This window comes from Opisthocomus hoazin, chromosome 1 (genome assembly GCF_030867145.1).
Source record: "Opisthocomus hoazin isolate bOpiHoa1 chromosome 1, bOpiHoa1.hap1, whole genome shotgun sequence".
NCBI classification, from domain to species: Eukaryota; Metazoa; Chordata; class Aves; order Opisthocomiformes; family Opisthocomidae; genus Opisthocomus; species Opisthocomus hoazin.
Window position 1 is genome coordinate 21,675,967 of NC_134414.1, and position 17,621 is coordinate 21,693,587.

General features: G+C 40.3%; 1 protein-coding gene across 1 annotated transcript in view; it reads left to right on the forward strand.

Annotated features, from left to right (window-relative positions):
- The window catches only part of DDX10 (DEAD-box helicase 10), a 209,288-nt gene that overhangs the window by 19,018 nt on the left and 172,649 nt on the right, over positions 1-17,621 (forward strand). Inside the window, exon 10 of the mRNA XM_075418487.1 lies at positions 15,821-15,922. Coding sequence (XP_075274602.1) covers positions 15,821-15,922 — 102 coding nt within the window. The remainder of the gene's footprint in view (positions 1-15,820; positions 15,923-17,621) is intronic.

The window sequence follows — 17,621 nt, forward strand, 5'->3', positions numbered from 1 at the left end:
TTGTTTAGTGAACTTAACAGCATGAACTAAATATTTGAAAATAAAACAAGGGAGATACCAAATAGTTTTAAGTAAATGCTGTGCACTAAGTAAATATGCTAAAGCAGTTTTAGGTGTAGGTAACTGAGGATGTACTTCTCAGCAAACTCTTAAGTGTTCAGTAGGAAACTTCACTTTTTTTCAAGTAGCTACACTTAGTAGGAGAAGCTTGTGGTTCTTCTAAAAACCTGATAAAAATGAATCAAACCGTAGTTTAGTAGTCCTCATTAATGAGGTTAGAGATAATTACAAATTTTCATGGGTTATGAGAGTGTATAATTGCATGGAATGAAAGCTAAATTAAATATCTCAGCTAATTAAGAGACTGTGTTAAATTGTAATTAAAACTGGGATGCCAAATACTGTTTACTTTTGAAATCAAATTATTTTGTGGTACAAAAGTAAATGTGAAAGGCGGGAGAGAAATTATGTTGGAGATGGGGCTGAAAAACCTTTGACTAACAGTTGTGGATGTGTTCCCACATCTGTTTTACAGTTCTCTAAAGCCTTATCCAAGATGAAAGACAATGATTGATTTTTAAGTGGATGAGACCACTGTGTTCCCTAAGTAGCGTTTCACTTGTGTTTTATCCTACTACAGCACATAAATTGCAACTCCTGCATTTTTGATATATGGTAAAGTAAGATCAAAAAAATCTGGGGGTTTTCCAGTAATGCTTTTACTTTATGGTAGCATTGGCATAATTTTTTTTTTTTTTTTAACTTGAAAGATATGCTGCGATTGGTGTGATTGGAAGCTATTTCTTCCAACTGCTTTTAAATCATTTGTTTAAAGTCTTAACTAGTTCAATAACAGAATTTCTAAAATATTAACAGTGTCATAGCCAGGCCCATAAATATTTTAGGCTATATTTTTGTCACACAATCTCTTAGAAAAGTCTGTGATTTAAAATACTAGATCACAGTGTTTTCCTGTGAGTTGTAGTTTCAAAAATTCTAAGTAAATAAGACCTGCTTGTAATAATTGTCTGCAAAACTAATTTCCTCTGGCTTTTAATTTCTATTTATGCCTTCTGTTCTGTAGCCTGTGAAGCCTACAGTTGAAAATATTCTTTGATCAATTTTGTGAAACAAGTTACAGTGCCACTAGGGGACAGCAGAAGATAATAATTTTTGAAGCACGCTGATAGTTACTTTTTTTTCTTGAACAGTTTTTCCAAACCTAAGATGTAAGTTGTATGGCATGAAAGAAACATATATAGGGATGTTTTTCTTTCAGTCGTGATTGCGTTGATGAGTAGAAAAGACATCGAAAAGTCTTTTTTATCTTTCTGTTCATACGTAAATAGCTTGTATTTTGGATGTATCTATATCCTGACATATCTCAGTAATTAATTTCTTTCTTTGCTAGCATTACATTCCTCCCTCCGCTCCGCTCTTGTTTTTTTTTTTCCCCTCCCTCAGAGGAGACTATTAAAAACAGTTACTTGAGTTTAGTGATTTTTCTGTCAGGAGTCTTTTTTTTTTTTTTTTTTTTAAAGACAGTGGCAGTGGAATGTTAAACAGAATAAATCTTTTTTGCTCTGCAGTTTTTATCTGTGGTAAGTCCAGAACTTTTTATAGACCTTAGGGCTGACTCATGCTCAGACTTCTGGTGGTGTTTCACCCAGGCTAGTTGGCTAGGTTTCTTAGGTGCTTAAACTGACTTAGGAAAGTCACTGTAATTTTGTTGTTGTCATTAGATTTACTGTGCATACAGGCATGTGTGTTCTGTCTAGCTCTACATGTGCTTTTTCACTTTTGGTAAATTATATTCTGAAAACAAATGGAATAACAAAAGTCCATCTTCCCAAAGCAGAATACTCTATTGCCTACCATCTTGGTACTGACTGGTATGATGAGTAGAACCAAGAAGTATGAATAAAGATTTTAAAGTTCTGTAGTTTGTTTTGATGCCTTCTGAATACTGAAAAATAGACACCATCAGATTTTGGAAAGGTGAAAGGGGCAGTTCGTATAATGATCTTATTCTGTTATGAAGTAAAATGCTGTGACGCGTGTTCACTGGAGCTCTCCTTAAGTAACTGCACATTGTATGTGTGAAAGTGAGACTAATACTCACCTGGTTAACAGGTGGCTCAGGGACTGATGCCATTGGTCAAATTTTGGCTTCTTTGATCATGGGGAGGTGTACACAGCACCGGGCCTGCTGGCGACAGGTGGAACTCAGCTATCTCATAGGGGAAAAAGGATTCTTGGCCACAAGCTGGCGGGGCTCATTGAGAGGGCTTTAAAGTAGGTTCGAAGGGGGAAGGGGACATCGCCCTGTTCACTAGGGATGAGCCCAGGCTTGGTGGGCCAGGGTCAGGGGTGAGACTGACAGCCCAGCTCAAGTGTGTTTACACCAATGCACGTAGCGTGGGCAATAAACAGGAGGAGCTGGAAGCCATTATACAGCAGGACGGCTACAACTTGGTCACCATCACAGAAACGTGGTGGGACAACTCGCATGACTGGCATGCTGTCATAGATGGCTACAGACTCTTTAGGAAAGACAGGCCAACAAGGAGAGGTGGGGGAGTTGCTCTGTATGTGAGGGAGAAACTGGAATGCACTGAGCTTGGCCTAGGGGCAAATGAGGAAAGAGTTGAGAGCTTGTGGGTTAGAATTAAGGGACAGGCTCATATGGGTGACATTACTGTGGGTGTGTACTACAGGCCACCTGACCAGGAGGAGGAGCTTGATGAGGCCTTCTACAGGCAGCTGCAAGCAGCCTCACAGTCACAGGCCCTGGTTCTCATGGGGGACTTCAACCACCCTGACATCAGCTGGGAAGACCATACAGCTAGGCAGGCGCAATCCAGGAGGTTCCTACAGAGCATCGATGATAACTTTCTGATGCAAGTGGTGGAGGAACCAACAAGGAAAGGCGCTCTCCTGGACCTTGTATTAACAAACAAGGAGGGACTGGTGGAGGACGTGAAGGTTGGAGGTAGACTCGGCTGCAGTGACCATGAAATGGTCGAGTTCAGGATCCTGCGTGGAGGAAGCAAGGTGATAAGCAGGATCAAAACCTTGGACCTCAGGAGGGCTAACTTTGGCCTCTTCAAGGAGCTACTGGGAGGAATCCTGTGGGCCAGGGCTCTCGAAGGCAGGGGGGTCCAAGAGTGCTGGTCGCTGTTTAAACGTCACTTCCTCCATGCTCAGGAGCGGTGCATCCCCCTGAGCAAGAAATCGAGCAAAGGAGGCAGGAGATCTGCATGGTTAAACAAGGAGCTTCTAGCGGAGATCAGGTGGAAGAGAAAGGTCCATGGAATGTGGAAAGAGGGGCAGGCCACTTGGGAAGAGTACAGGAATGTGGTCAGAACGTGCAGGGATGCGATGAGGAAGGCCAAGGCCCACCTGGAATTGAAGCTGGCAAGGGATGTCAAAAACGCAGCAAAAGGAAGGCTAGGGACAATGTGGGGCCGCTGCTGAATGAGGCGGGTGTCCTGGTGACGGAGGATGCGGAGAAGGCAGAGCTACTGAATGCCTTCTTTGCTTCAGTCTTCAGTGCTAAGACTGGCCCTCAGGAATCCCAGTCCCTGGAGGTAAGAGAAGAAGCCTACAGAGAGGACGACTTTCCCTTGGTTGAGGAGGACTGTGTGAGGGATCGCTTAAGCGATCTGGACGTCCACAAATCCATGGGCCCCGATGGAATGCACACACGAGTGCTGAGAGAGCTGGCGGATGTCATTGCTGAGCCACTCTCCATCATCTTTGAGAGGTCCTGGAGGACAGGAGAGGTGCCTGAGGACTGGAGAAAGGCCAATGTCACTCCAATCTTCAAAAAGGGCAAGAAGGAGGACCCAGGGAACTACAGGCCGGTCAGCCTCACCTCCATCCCGGGAAAGGTGATGGAGCAGCTTATCCTGGAGGCCATCATCAAGCAAGTGGAGGAAAAGAAGGTTATCAGGAGTAGTCAGCATGGATTCACCAAGGGGAAATCATGCCTGACCAATCTGATAGCTTTCTACGATGACATGACTGGCTGGGTAGACGAAGGGAGAGCCGTGGATGTTGTCTACCTAGACTTCAGCAAGGCTTTCGACACAGTCTCCCATGATATCCTCCTAGGGAAGCTGAGGAAGTGTGGGCTGGATGAGTGGTCGGTGAAGTGGATTGAGAACTGTCTGAATGGCAGAAAAGAGAGGGTTGTCGTCAGTGGCGCTGAGTCTAGTTGGAGGCTGGTAACTAGTGGTGTCCCCCAGGGGTCAGTACTGGTCCCAGTCTTGTTTAACTTCATCAATGACCTGGATGAAGAGTTAGAATGTACCCTCAGCAAGTTTGCTGATGACACCAAACTGGGAGGTGTGGTAGATACACCAGAAGGCTGTGCTGCCATTCAGCGTGACCTGGACAGGCTGGAAAGTTGGACAGAGAGGAACCTGATGAGGTTCAACAAAGGCAAATGCAGGGTCCTGCACCTGGGGAGGAACAACCCCATGCATCAGTACAGGCTTGGGGTGGACCTCCTGGAGAGCAGCTCTGTGGAGAGGGACCTGGGTGTCCTGGTGGACGACAGGTTAACCATGAGCCAGCAGTGTGCCCTGGCTGCCAAGAAAGCTAATGGGATCCTGGGGTGCATTAGGAGGAGTGTAGCCAGCAGGTCGAGGGAGGTTCTCCTTCCCCTCTACACTGCCCTGGTGAAGCCTCATCTGGAGTACTGTGTCCAGTTCTGGGCTCCCCAGTTCAAGAAGGATGAAGAGCTACTGGAGAGAGTGCAGCGGAGGGCTATAAGGATGGTGATGGGACTGGAACATCTCTCCTATGAGGAGAGGCTGATGGAGCTGGGCTTGTTCAGCCTGAAGAAGAGAAGGCTGAGAGGGGACCTAATATATACTTACAAATATCTGAAGGGTGGGTGTCAGGAGGATGGGGCCAAGCTCTTTTCAGTGGTGCCCAGCGACAGGACAAGGGGCAATGGGCACAAACTGAGGCACAGGAAGTTCCATCTGAACATGAGGAAGAACTTCTTCCCTCTGAGGGTGACGGAGCCCTGGAACAGGCTGCCCAGGGAGGTTGTGGAGTCTCCTTCTCTGGAGACATTCAAGACCCGCCTGGACAAGGTCCTGTGCAGCCTGCTGTAGGTGACCCTGCTTCGGCAGGGGGGTTGGACTAGATGACCCACAGAGGTCCCTTCCAACCCCTACCATTCTGTGATTCTGTAATAAGCCTTTAGAGTAATCCTTGCAAGTGGCAATAAAGCATTTAAAGATGTGAGTTAATGGAACTTTTTTCCGGTGATGGAAGCTTGATTTACTTTTTTTTTTCCTCTGCATTGGGAAATATGTCTCGGGGATACATATTTTGGTTCCTGAATAAATAGTGCAGTCAAGATGGTAGCTCCTTGTTTGATGTTTTTTTTACGTTTAAGAGCCGTTGACAGCACTTTTACTGATGTTTCTTTAAAAATAAACGCAGTATTTAGCCCATCTCATATTATATGGCAGGCAAATCATCATCCTAACTCACGTTATGTAAAAAAAGCTGCGAGTGGAGGTCACAAGAAATTGTTGACACCACATGTTTAACTTGTAGTTCACATTATTAAATTCTCTGAAATTAAACACTGTACCCTAGCTACATTCCGGAGAGTGGCCTGCAGTGCTGCAGGTGTACTGACTGGCACTGTGTTATCCATTAGAATTTTCTTCATAGTGGCATGGTAAGAATGTTCCAATACACTGAAATATTAAGTGGCTAAGGTTATTACTTGCTGACATGAAGCAATCCTGTAAGCTGTAATAAAAAAGAAATAAGCACATGTATTGTAATGCAGTAGAGTGGACACAGCTGCTGTGGAAAATGGATGGCTTACAGTCTAGGTGGAGGACCCAACAACCTCCCAAGGCCTTCTGAATGCAATTTATTCTGAGACTTGCATGATAAGGCTGGTGAGCTACTGCCTATTCTTGTCCGTTATTCCTTGTGATTGGCTGGCAAACAAGGGCACCTATCCACTATGGCTGAATGAAGGGCATTATGGTTTTGTGGTATGAATAAAACCCAGTTGCATGGTTCTGAGAACTTGGCAACAGATACAAATGGCGGCAACTCTCCAGACAGGTGAAGGAATAGGACATTAAATGATTAGAGGAAAACAAAACAAACCCCCAAATAAACAAACCCCAGAGCAATTTCCGGCTTCATAGCAATGTTTACTGATAATTCTTTTTGGATATTGAGCCAAGGTCTATGCAATGGAGAAATAGGAGTGAAAAAAGCCTTAGAAGAGAGCTAAAGCAAAGCTAAAATATGAAGCCCGTTCACTTTTTGTTGTTTAAATGCTCCATGGGATGTTGGACTGTTCATAACCTGTGGGAAGGAGCTCTTCTCCCTGGCTGAATCAAGGAACCCGCAGGGAACACGGGCTTTCCGCGCCGTTTGCTCGGCTGTGAATAGCAAGCACACTTTCTGGTCTGTTGTAATTTTTGTTGGGCTGCTTTAGTAGGACTTGCTGTAGATGGTGCAGCCCAGTTTCAGTTAGCAGAGCACACAGATCTCTTGGTAAATATTTGTCATTTTAAAGAAAAAATCTGTTACAGAAAGAGACCATTGATTATGTAGATGGGTTAGAAATTCCGATATTCATGCATTTGTTTTCCGTGCTCGTTTATCACTTGCAAAAATAGAATAACAAATTACCATGTTACGGAAGAAACTCAGCAGCGCAGAAGGTATGGCAAACAGTAGATAAAACTCTTTTTGCTTCTGGGCTTGGAGAAATAATGTTGTCTTGGTTTGAAGCTTTGATTTCACCAGTCCTCATCATGTCAGAAGGCCTGGAAGGTAGTGTAATTGGAAACAAAATTTTGCCTGAATTGAGCCCCATATCAGAGACCTAAAGCTGTTACTTTAAGAAATATTTTTAAAATTGGTAGCTTGTATAATCAAATTTAATAGCTGAATTTTAAAACAAAACTTTGAATTATTGTATTTCTGTTGAAGGCCTTAGGGGTAGATATGGATATTAGTTTCTGTTTGTCGTAGGGTAGTGCGTGGGTGAACAGATTTATTGATATGCATGTCAAATTGAAATAGGTCTTCTCAGAATAAAACTGCATTTTGATATGTTTTGGATGTATTTTTATAGATGTTTTACATTGTTCCTTTACGTAAAAGGTGCAGCAGACAAATGTCTGCACCAATGAAATGCCTTTGCCATCACTACCATAGGTATTTTATCAAGGAATGGAAAATAATTTTAAAATAAAATATAAATTACACGCTAGAAATAATAGAACTTGACTCACTCTAGCTTTTTTCTAGTCTGTGTTACGTTAAGCGAGATTGTTAGGTTTTTAGGTAACCTATAGGTTGGGAAGTCACTGTTTGTAACTTAGCTTCCAAAAACTAGATGTATATTTGTATGCTCAGATGGTGAGTCTCTCTTATCAAGTACTTTTTACAACAGATGAAGAACTGTACTATGTGAGGATGTTTTTTCCTTATGCTCAAGTCTCAGTTGTAATAGCATGTACAGTAACAAATACCTGTATAATTTCAATGGCATATTCTTTCGTCTTTACAGGGGGAATTCTTTGCTCTAGAAGCAGGAATCTGTGCTGCTTTCTGAATTTTGCTTGTCAGTTATTCCACGTGATGGAATTGTCTTGTTCTGGATGCTTTATGGAAACTAAAATTGTATGCGAAATTTTAAAGGACATTATTGTTGCAAAATCCAGTGCTCCAGAATATTTATGTTCTGAGAAGGGTGTGAATGGTGCGCAGTGAGTAAATGGTTGTCTTACATGGTGAATCATTTGGCTTCACAGTGGAAGTAACCATTAAGTAGTTTTGTATTACTAGTTTGGCAGCCGTGTCTGATGAACGAAGGGTCCAGTGGAAGAAGAGTGAAAATACGTAGTTAGAGTGTATCATAGTGTTGGTGCAAAAACAGGCAAACTTAGTGGGCTTGGTTTTGATGCTATTCCAAATGCGTAGCTTACTGACCTTTATGTTTTAAGGAAAGCAGTCTTTTGCTTAATTCCGGTAAGTCTCTAGCAAATTTAATATGGGTGAGAAAGAGACAGCTGAGAAGTTGATTTGGCTTCCTTGATGCCTGATCTCCTTTCTCTGAAGGGCACTACTGTGGACAGTTTCTGCAAAGCTAATGTATCTGAAGGTGGCTTGTTGACTTTTTAGGAATGGGCTTTGATTTAAGCTCACAAGTTTTGCAGAAAATATCTTACTTCCTTCTATGTCTTTTGACAGATTAGATGACAGCAAGTGTTGATACTATCCGTCCTGGCCCAGTTAGGCTAAAATTAAATCTTTAATCAAGTCAACTTCGTAAAATCCCATTGAAGTTACAGATTAAAAAAAACCGGCAAAACACTTATTTTTTTTTTTTTTTTAGTATGGTGGTATGCGTGTGACCTCCAAAGCATAAAAATTATATACTTATGGTTCCTTGCCTGTTTGTGTGTGGTAAATGTCTTAAAAAACGTTATCACCTAGTTTATATTGAATTTTCTGTAACGGGAAGTATTCCAGTTCAGGAAACTGTAATGCAAGTATCTTTATATCCACAACCCTCCTCCCCCAGATTTTATGATTATCTCATCATCTCAGATTTCTCCTTTGCCAGTTTTTAAAATAGATTTTTTTTTTCTTGCCAAACAAAGCAGAAATACTGCCTTTAACTCTCTTGAAATATGGCATCAACTTATATTTTCTGAAATATAATGTTAGGGAAACATGTTGCAATACATCTGTTCAAGGCAACCTGTATAATGTTTCTTGTAAGCTCTGCATATCCACGCAGGCTGTCCTTACAGTTCTCTTTCCATTGCTTTCCCATCATTTTTTTCCTACTGGATGTCTGCCCTCCAGTAGTACACTGGTGCCTGGTGACCATCATGCAGATGGTTCCCCTTCCTATTTTATTCTGATATCACCATGACTTGTATGTCATGAACAGTTAAAATACAGTGCATTTGACTGAACTGTATGTTATGATGGTCACACCAAAGATGTAAAATGACTCTGAATGTAACTGGAACAAGCTCAACCCTAGCTGCGTGGCAAGGTGGAATTGATTAATAACCAAGGTATGTTTTCATCTGTTGGCTTTGTGATAATGATAGTATTGTTTGCTTGAATAGCATTGGGTAGCAGTATATGCAGCCTTTGGCTGGATCTGATCAAGGGTAGGTGAAGATAGGTTAAGATTAGCAAAAACTGAGTGTCTTTTCGGCCTACGTGAAAAGCATTTTTTTCTCATCCTGTCCTCACTGAGTTATTGCCATGCTCTTAGTTCCTTTGTGCTTGATGGCTGAGCTGACAGCTCAGCCTGACTTTTAGCAGAAGTTTAAGATAAATTCTGTCATGGTGAATAAACTATCCTCTTGATTTTAGTCTTCCATTTTACTTGTTTTTTTGGTATGAAATGAAACTATTTGGCAACTCTGTGTTTCTTTGCTAGGGAAATGGTGCTCTTGACATTTTAAACCATTTTTCTCTACTTCTGATTAGTCAGTACCACATTGTCCTAAATACTTTATCCTATTTCCTTCTTATCAAGCCTTTGGTATTTGCCTTTGATTGTAGACATTCCTTTTCTCATCTGCAGTCACTGTAAATATATCATTCCTACTCTTAGCTTTATGGTATTAACGATGATTTGTCACAACATCCTAGCTTGTAAGTCAAGATTGAGTTGCAGAGAAGTTACTTGACTTTTTGGTAAGTATTGAAGCCAAGAAGTCTCTTGAAGATAAGACAGATTTGAACTAAAGTATGTGATCCCCCCCCCAATGACTTTCTGCAAGGTGCAATTTTCCATAGAATTGGAATGAATTGTATCTGATATCCTAAGAGACGGAGTCCCTGCTCTCATTTCTTTATCACCTTGAGGAGATGACATTTGGTGATAAGTAATATCATCAATTACTACACAGTCCAAGAAAGTTTGATTACTTTAAGGTTTTTAATTTACTTTTTTTCCAGCACAGTTGAGGTGCATACTTAGTGAATAATAAATCACCAGAGTGAATTAGACTGTTAGGACAGATGTTTGGTTTTGGTGACGGTGGACAGCTCAAAGGTTGCAGTCAGTAATACTGGGGAGAACTTCTAATACCTTATCGTCTGCAGAAGAATTAGTCCTCCTTCTGAAGATTTTCAGTAGCTGAGATTGACTCTTTGCTGCTTTATCATTTATAAAAGTTTAAAGGTTTTATTTGTGTACTGAAAATAATTACAGAAATCTTCTTTTGTTGGCTTTAGTGGAGAAATTTATTCCCCTAAGATACTGAGGGGGGTTCTTGTCTCCTATGTTTTTGACATTGTAATGGAAATAAATTATCAAAGCTTAGCCTGGATGAATGCCAGGTGCCTGCCAAAGCCGTTCTGTCACTCCCCATCCTCAAATGGACAGGGGAGGAAAAAAGTATGATGAAAGGCGTGTGTGTTAAGGACAGGGAGAGATCACTCACCAGTTACCGTCACGGGCAAAACAGATTGAACTTGGATAAATTAGTTTAATTCATCACCAATCAAATCAGAGTAGGGTAATGAAAAATAAAACCAAATCTTAAAACACCTTCCCCCCACACCCCCCCTTCTTTCCAGGCTCAACTTCACTCCTGATTTTCTCTCCCTTCTCCCCCCGAGCAGCACAGGGGGACGGGGAATGGGGGCTGCAGTCAGTTCATCACACGTTGTCTCTGCTACTCCTTCTTCTTCAGGGGGAGAACTCCTCACACTCTGCCCCTGGTCCAGCGTAGGGTCCCTTCCATGGGAGACAGTCCAGTGTGGGTCCCCCACGGGGTCACAAGTCCTGCCAACAAACCTGCTCCAGCGCGGGCTTCCCACAGGGTCACAGCCTCCTTCAGGCATCCACCTGCTCCAGCGTGGGGTCCTCCCCGGACTGCAGGTGGAGATCTGCTCCAGCCTGGACCTCCACGGGCTGCAAGGGGCAGCCTGCCGCACCGTGGTCTTCTCCATTGGACTGCAGGGGAATCTCCTCCGGCACCTGGAGCACCTCCTCCTCTTCCTTCTGCACTGACCTTGGTGTCTGCAGAGTTGTTTTTCTCACATGGTCTCACTCCTCTCTCCAGCTGCAATTGCTGTTGTGCAGGTTTTTTTCCCCTTTTAACTACGTTGTCCCAGAGGTGCTACTACTGTCGTTGGTGGGCTCGGCCTTGGCCAGTGGCAGGTCTGTGTTGGAGCCGGCTGGTGTTGGCTCTTTTGGACACAGGGGAAGCTTCTGGCAGCTTCTAACAGAAGCCACTGCTGCAGCCCCCTGCTACCAAAACTTTGCCATGCAAACCCACAGCGTGAATTTTGAGTAGATCTAAGTGTTCTTTTCTTTATTGTTTATGCCAGTTTTTAGTAGCTTGTGCTTTCGTAGGTTTGCAGTAGAGAAGCTTTTAGTATGAAAGACAGAGAAAACACTTCTGAAAACTTAGATTTTCCACTGCAACTTTTCTTTTTGAGGTTATCTTTAAGACCATAATTTTCTTATTAGCACATTAATGAGGTGTTCTTTTCTTTTTTGAGAAATAAGATAATACTCTGCTCAAGTAAAACTCCTTTATTTCTAGGCTTGCATTTTTGCTTTCTTTAACTCAACGCCCATCAGGGACACTGAAGAGATACAAACTTTCCCAGATGGTACTTAAGATTGTCTGGTTTTCAGCTTTCTCAATTCTGTAATGATTTCCTGTTCATGTTTAGCTCTGAAGAACAGCATTGATATTAAACTTGTCTGTTTTAGTTAATTAAATCACACAATATAAAAATGGTCAAAGACTGTTCCTCCTTAACTTCAAGTACATTTAAAATATTGGCATCTAAAAGAGTGAATGTTTCCAAAATAGGTAAGGAGAAATGTCACACTGCATCAATAGTTACCAGGTGTCTTTCAGTCCCTTTGAATTTTTGAAGGCATCAGTGCTCAGAAATATTTTTAATGTTGCTTTTTTTTTTTCCTTGATAGTTGCCAAAAGATGAGATAGTGTAAGTGTTTGGAACCCTCTATCTCTTTGTCTGTTTTTATGTGATTGTTTCTTTACTTAGTTACAGTACTGTTTTCTCTGTATAAAGGCTTTGGAAGGCTTAATGTAAACATTGAATTAGTTGTTGTCCATAGACAACCAGATTTAATGCTTGTTTTCTTTTTGTGAATTATCTATGGAATCTGCTTTTAGAGTTACATCTCCTGAATTTATACTTTCTGAAATGATGACTGACTCGGCATATAATGTGTTTAGCACTAATAACACAAGAAAACCTTTCAAGGGTCCTGTTGAAGATTCATCTGATCCTGCGTCCTGCTTGGAGAGTGGCCTTGTGGGTACTGAGGAAAAGCTACAAAAGCAAAACTAATGTAGAACGACATTCCTGTACTGTATCGTTCCAGAATTTGGGTTTGTGGCTTGCAAAGAGGTTATCTGCACTCTCTAGACCTTGGTGGGGATTTCTTCCATGATTTGTATGGCACTGGTCTTTCATAGTGTGTTGCACACTGAATAAAATAAATGTGATAAAACAACAATTTAAGAACGCCACATCAGGCACTCCAGGATAAGAAATGCCGGAAGCAACAGAACTGTACAAGTCACTTCACGCCTTTGACTAAATTTAAGGAATCTGCAAAAATCATCCTTTACAGGTGTTTAGATAGTGCGATCAAGACTTTTTCTGTCTTCTTGGCAAATGCAGAAGATTCTTGTTCAGAAACTTAACAGACATTCTTTCCAGGTATTGGATCACTCTCATAACTCTCTTCAGAATCCTTTCCTTTCGTAGCATCTGTTTTGAAGAGCAGAGCCGTATGTTATTTTATAATCTAAATTTGTAAGACAGGTATTGGCAGCAGTATTATCTCTATCTTCTTCTCTGGTACAAGCCTTGGGTAGATAAAAAAGAATATTTTTATCCTTCTTTCCAACAGTGCTCTGAGAGCTCAGGTTCTTTTGATGAATAATTAGCTACCTTGGAACTGTGATCGTCAATTTTTGCCATAAAATGTGAAGTCCTCTAAGTTTCAATGTCTTTCCAGGATTTCATTGCTTGTTCAGGCAGTGTCTGACAGGCACCCCCTTTGTGAAGATACCATCTGGAATTTGGCTGGGTTAAAATATATAGAGCTTTCTTACAAATTACACTTGGTCTGTGTAAGCAAGTCATTCCCAAAGTTAATTATTATATAAAGGGCCCAGACGTTCATGGGATGTTTTGGTTAGCAGTGACTTACGTTCTCCTATGCTGCTGGTAAAGATAATAAATTGCCTTAAACCAAGCATATGGGTTGCTTGAGAAGTCTTTTATAGAAAGATTCTGTAAGCTAGTATTTCTGCATTAAGAACATTTTAGGTCTACTAATTAAGTGGATTAAAATCAAATTAGTAGTATTTTTTGTACAGTATCTCTTCCTCACCCACAACCCTAAAGCAGTGTTTTTTGGGACAAAGTCCGAATGTCTTACCGTTTCTTTTGGTACTCTTACCAAACTATAGAACCCCAGTAAATTTACATAGTGTTGGTATATGGCAGAGACTCTGCTCTTGTATCAATTTGATTTCCATGTAAAATTTCAAAATCTAGAATGTAACGGTTAAAATCTCATGATGAAATAATCTATTAAACATTTTTAAATTATCTTTAAAAGTCAGTCCCCAAACCCATCACGTATAGCATTGGGCAAAAAAAAAAAAAAAAGGCATCCAAGAGCATTGTGTTGTGATTTTTCAGTTTCATCAGATGAGAGCAGAGAGCTGTAATAAAAGCTGTCAGACTGTTTTAACTGCAGATTTTGTTGCTACTTGCATTGCTTGCTATGCTGTGACAGATAGTGTTTATAGTTTTCAAACAGTTCTGCAGTACTGTTTTTGCCAAGTGATAACTGTTTATACTTGGAGAAATGTGGGCTCCCTGTATTCCATCTGAAATGATTTTTATCAGTTAATGGTATAATTCTTGTTTGGTGTGCCTGAGAACGTCCTTCTGCGCTCTCTGGCCTCCAGCTTAAAACCTGTCTTCAGCCAAAGAGTCTTGACTCTAATACTTGCTTAGATAGCGCTTACGTCCCCTTTTCTGTCCACAGAGACTGAACCGGTGCTTTTTTCTGTCACTGCTGAGCTTTTATTGGAAATATATGTGACCTACCCTGCTACAGTCTTGTTCTCTGTGATCTCTGACCCTAAGACAAACTAATAACATCTCCCACCCTTCTGCTGACAGTTTATACCTTTTGTATAATACCTTTTTCTTGATGGTTCTCTTGATGGAGAAGAGTGAATGCAATCGGAGTGAAGCCCCAGCAGGGGAATGTGTGATGGAGTAACAGAAGCTGAAAATTCATGAAATGGTAACAGATTGAGTGGAATAAAGATAGAGGAAACAATTAACTTTCCTTATGGAAAACAGACAGGACAAACCAGATATCCTTAAGATGGATGAAAGTTTTTATCAGCATAGGAAAAAAAAAAAACCAGATATGACTGGAGTAGGAACCAAACCAAAGGCCTGTTAAGGTAGTAAATAATTTCATATAAATTGACACTTGAAAAATAATATGATGAGAATTTTCTGTTTCAAATAAAGAGAATATTTGTAGTCATAGCAGTTTATGTATAGGCTTACAACCTATTGCTGCCTGGGAACTTCTGTGTGAGCAGCTCATGGCAGTTTAGAGCTGCTCTACAGAGTAACTTAGCGTTCTTTTATTTTGCTTTTCCCACATATTCCTCTCATCAGTTCATTGTGGGTTAGGTTTGTCCAATTTTGGCATATTTCTGAAATTTAGTTGGAATTTTTTTTTAATATAATGGAGGACTCTATGCAATATTTTCCTGTGAATCTGTACTGTAAATGTAAATGAAGAAATAATATATGTGTTGCAATATATATGGACTTAGGTAATGCAGATAAGCTAACTCAGCATTACTACTTTTTCAGTAGGACTTAAACCCAGTGTCTTGTTTGGTTACTAATGCTGTTGGGTACTTTTTTTTCCTCTATGAATGTCCTCAAGTCGCTAAATTTGCCAAAAGTAGGAGCTGACATTTTTTTCACAAAAAGAAAGTGAACAAGAAGATGCTTTAAGAATAAAATGGAAGAATTTTTATTTCTTTGCCAGCCATGTATCTTGAGTAATTACTAACTCAGCTACTGTTGATACATCCGTGAACAGCATTGTAGAGTGAGTACTAGATGTGATCTTACGGGATTAGTCTGATTGTATTTTGCATGTAAAAACTGCTTCTGTAAATGAAAGAACTCCTGTTTTGATGCTTTTCATTCAGTGATGCCTCTCTGACCTGTAACAAACGTAGCCTTTATTGAATGTGCAAGTAGGAATTGTTTGGGATCAAAGCACTTACCCATTCCTAGCTCTTACACTTGCAGGATGTGCAAAGGAGAATCAGTTGTTACCAGGTGCTAAGACTTGCCTGTTGGTAAAGGAGGATGCAAGTAGCTGATCTTCTAATATTGTAAGCTTTGATCAAGTGTCGTTGGATTACTACAGATACATTTTTAATCTAGGGAAGAAAAGATCCACTGATCTGAATCTATGTCTTGGTCCCAGACGTTTGGGGCTCTATGTGTAGTTTTGAAATCGGCTCAAGTGGAGATACTGGCAAGTCACTTAACTGGTTTTCCTTTTCGCTTTGTAAAGTGAGCATTTTTGTCTGCTCTTTGGGCTGCTTATAAGGAAGGAAATGTAAATTCTCAATGGTTACTGAAAATGTAAAAAAAAAAAAAAGAGTTGTGTTTTTGCTTGTTTCCTTGAGGTCTTTCTTTTGTGTTTTTTTTTTTCCCCAATCAGATACAAAGAAGGTGGTGAAGCTTTGTTAGTATTGCTTCCCTCAGAAGTAAAAGGGATGGTGGAACAGCTGGCACAAAGGAAAGTACCTGTCAGTGAAATCAAGTAAGTGACTAATGGTTTGTCTGTTATTCATCCTTTCTACAGGAATAATGTGTGGTGAGTCTATGACAATCCTGATGGAGTGCTTGAATTGCCTGGAACTGGGCAACCAGGGGAGATAATTTGATTTTCATAGTATTGTGGAAGGAAGAGACCTTGAGAGGTTACATATTCCCTCCGCTTTCCCAAAGGCAGGGTCAGCTGCACAGATCATTTTTATTGGATGCTTGTCTAACGTGCCAATGAGTATTTTCACAATTTCCCAACATGATCTCATCTATAGTCAATAGTTCCTGCCACTAAGGTTTTTGCTTCAAGTGTCTGATAAGCCTTATAAGTAATGAAGTGAAAGATTTCTTTTGTCTTGTGCCAAGAATATATGGAAAATGATATATTCTCTTACTCTTTACAACTACTTTTTATGTAATTGAACATTATTATGCTGTCTCTTTCTCTTCCTTTTCTTTTGCAGACTGAATGATTACAATTTCTTTAATCTGTCCTTGTATGTTTTTATACCTTTTATCATTTTTGGTTCTCTTATCTGTCTTTTCTTTAGTTCTAGACTGTTTCTCCAATTTGTCATGATCTTTCTGAATCAGTTAGTTGAAGAACAGGAAATAAAAAATGTGGCTAAATTGTCATTTTACGTACCAGAGAGAGTATTCCAGTGGAGATCTGTAGAGATCTATGGTATCTGTACAAAACAGAACTGACTTTGAAAGAGTTGCAGAAGCATATAATGGTACCATGTAAAAGTAAAAAAGCACTTTTATTTCCAATTTCTGTTAAATGCAGAGTAATGCACATGTAGGAAGGACAAAAACCCTCACTATAAAAATAGTAGAAAACCCCCACACGACTGATAAGTATTGGTGGTAATTTCTTAATTAGCAGCTATATGTAGGAAGCAGTTCATTGTTCTTTGAGCCTGTCGATCTAATGCTAAATCAAAAGAGGCAACAGAATGTGAAGGAAATATGGAAGATGAACTGAAAGCAAGCCAGAAAATGTGGTATGAGCCTGATTCAGTTTTGAATACTTACATAGTTCAAGTTAAACCATGCCCAAAATTTGTAGAATAGAGCTAGAAGAAATCCAGAGAAGGTTGACAAGGTAGAAAATGAAGTTTCTATACAAGTGGGTGTGAGCAAGGCTAGGACTCTTTTACTTTGTAAAGCTGTAGTTGGAATGTGAACATATGGATATCTAAGCAAAGAAGATAATCAACTGTATGCAGAAATTGTTGTGGAATATTTGTTTCTGAGGAGAAGTCAAAGTAGGGTGAAACTTTAAGTGGTCATTATTACCACGTTGCTTAAACCTTCGGGTCTGCTCAAAATTAACTATACTGTATTCTTTGAATTCTGGTGTAATGAAGGATGGTAAGAAAAGAAGTTTTTTAGAAGTCCACGTCATACTAAACTGCAATTGTCCAGGCTATCCAGACTTACTTTAATACATCCTATTATTGAATTTACAATAGAAAGAGCTAATGAAGTATAAAATATTCTCATTTAGTACATTTTAATAATGACAAGTCCCAAAGTATGTGTTCACTTTATTCCTTAACTCAAGTTTTGACATAAACGTATATGGAAAGTATAACAAAAAACAGGTAACAATTAAGTAGTGGCAATTTCATTTTTACAAAGGAAAAGGAGGGCATGTGTGATCAGCTGTAGTGAAGGGAAAAGAAGCA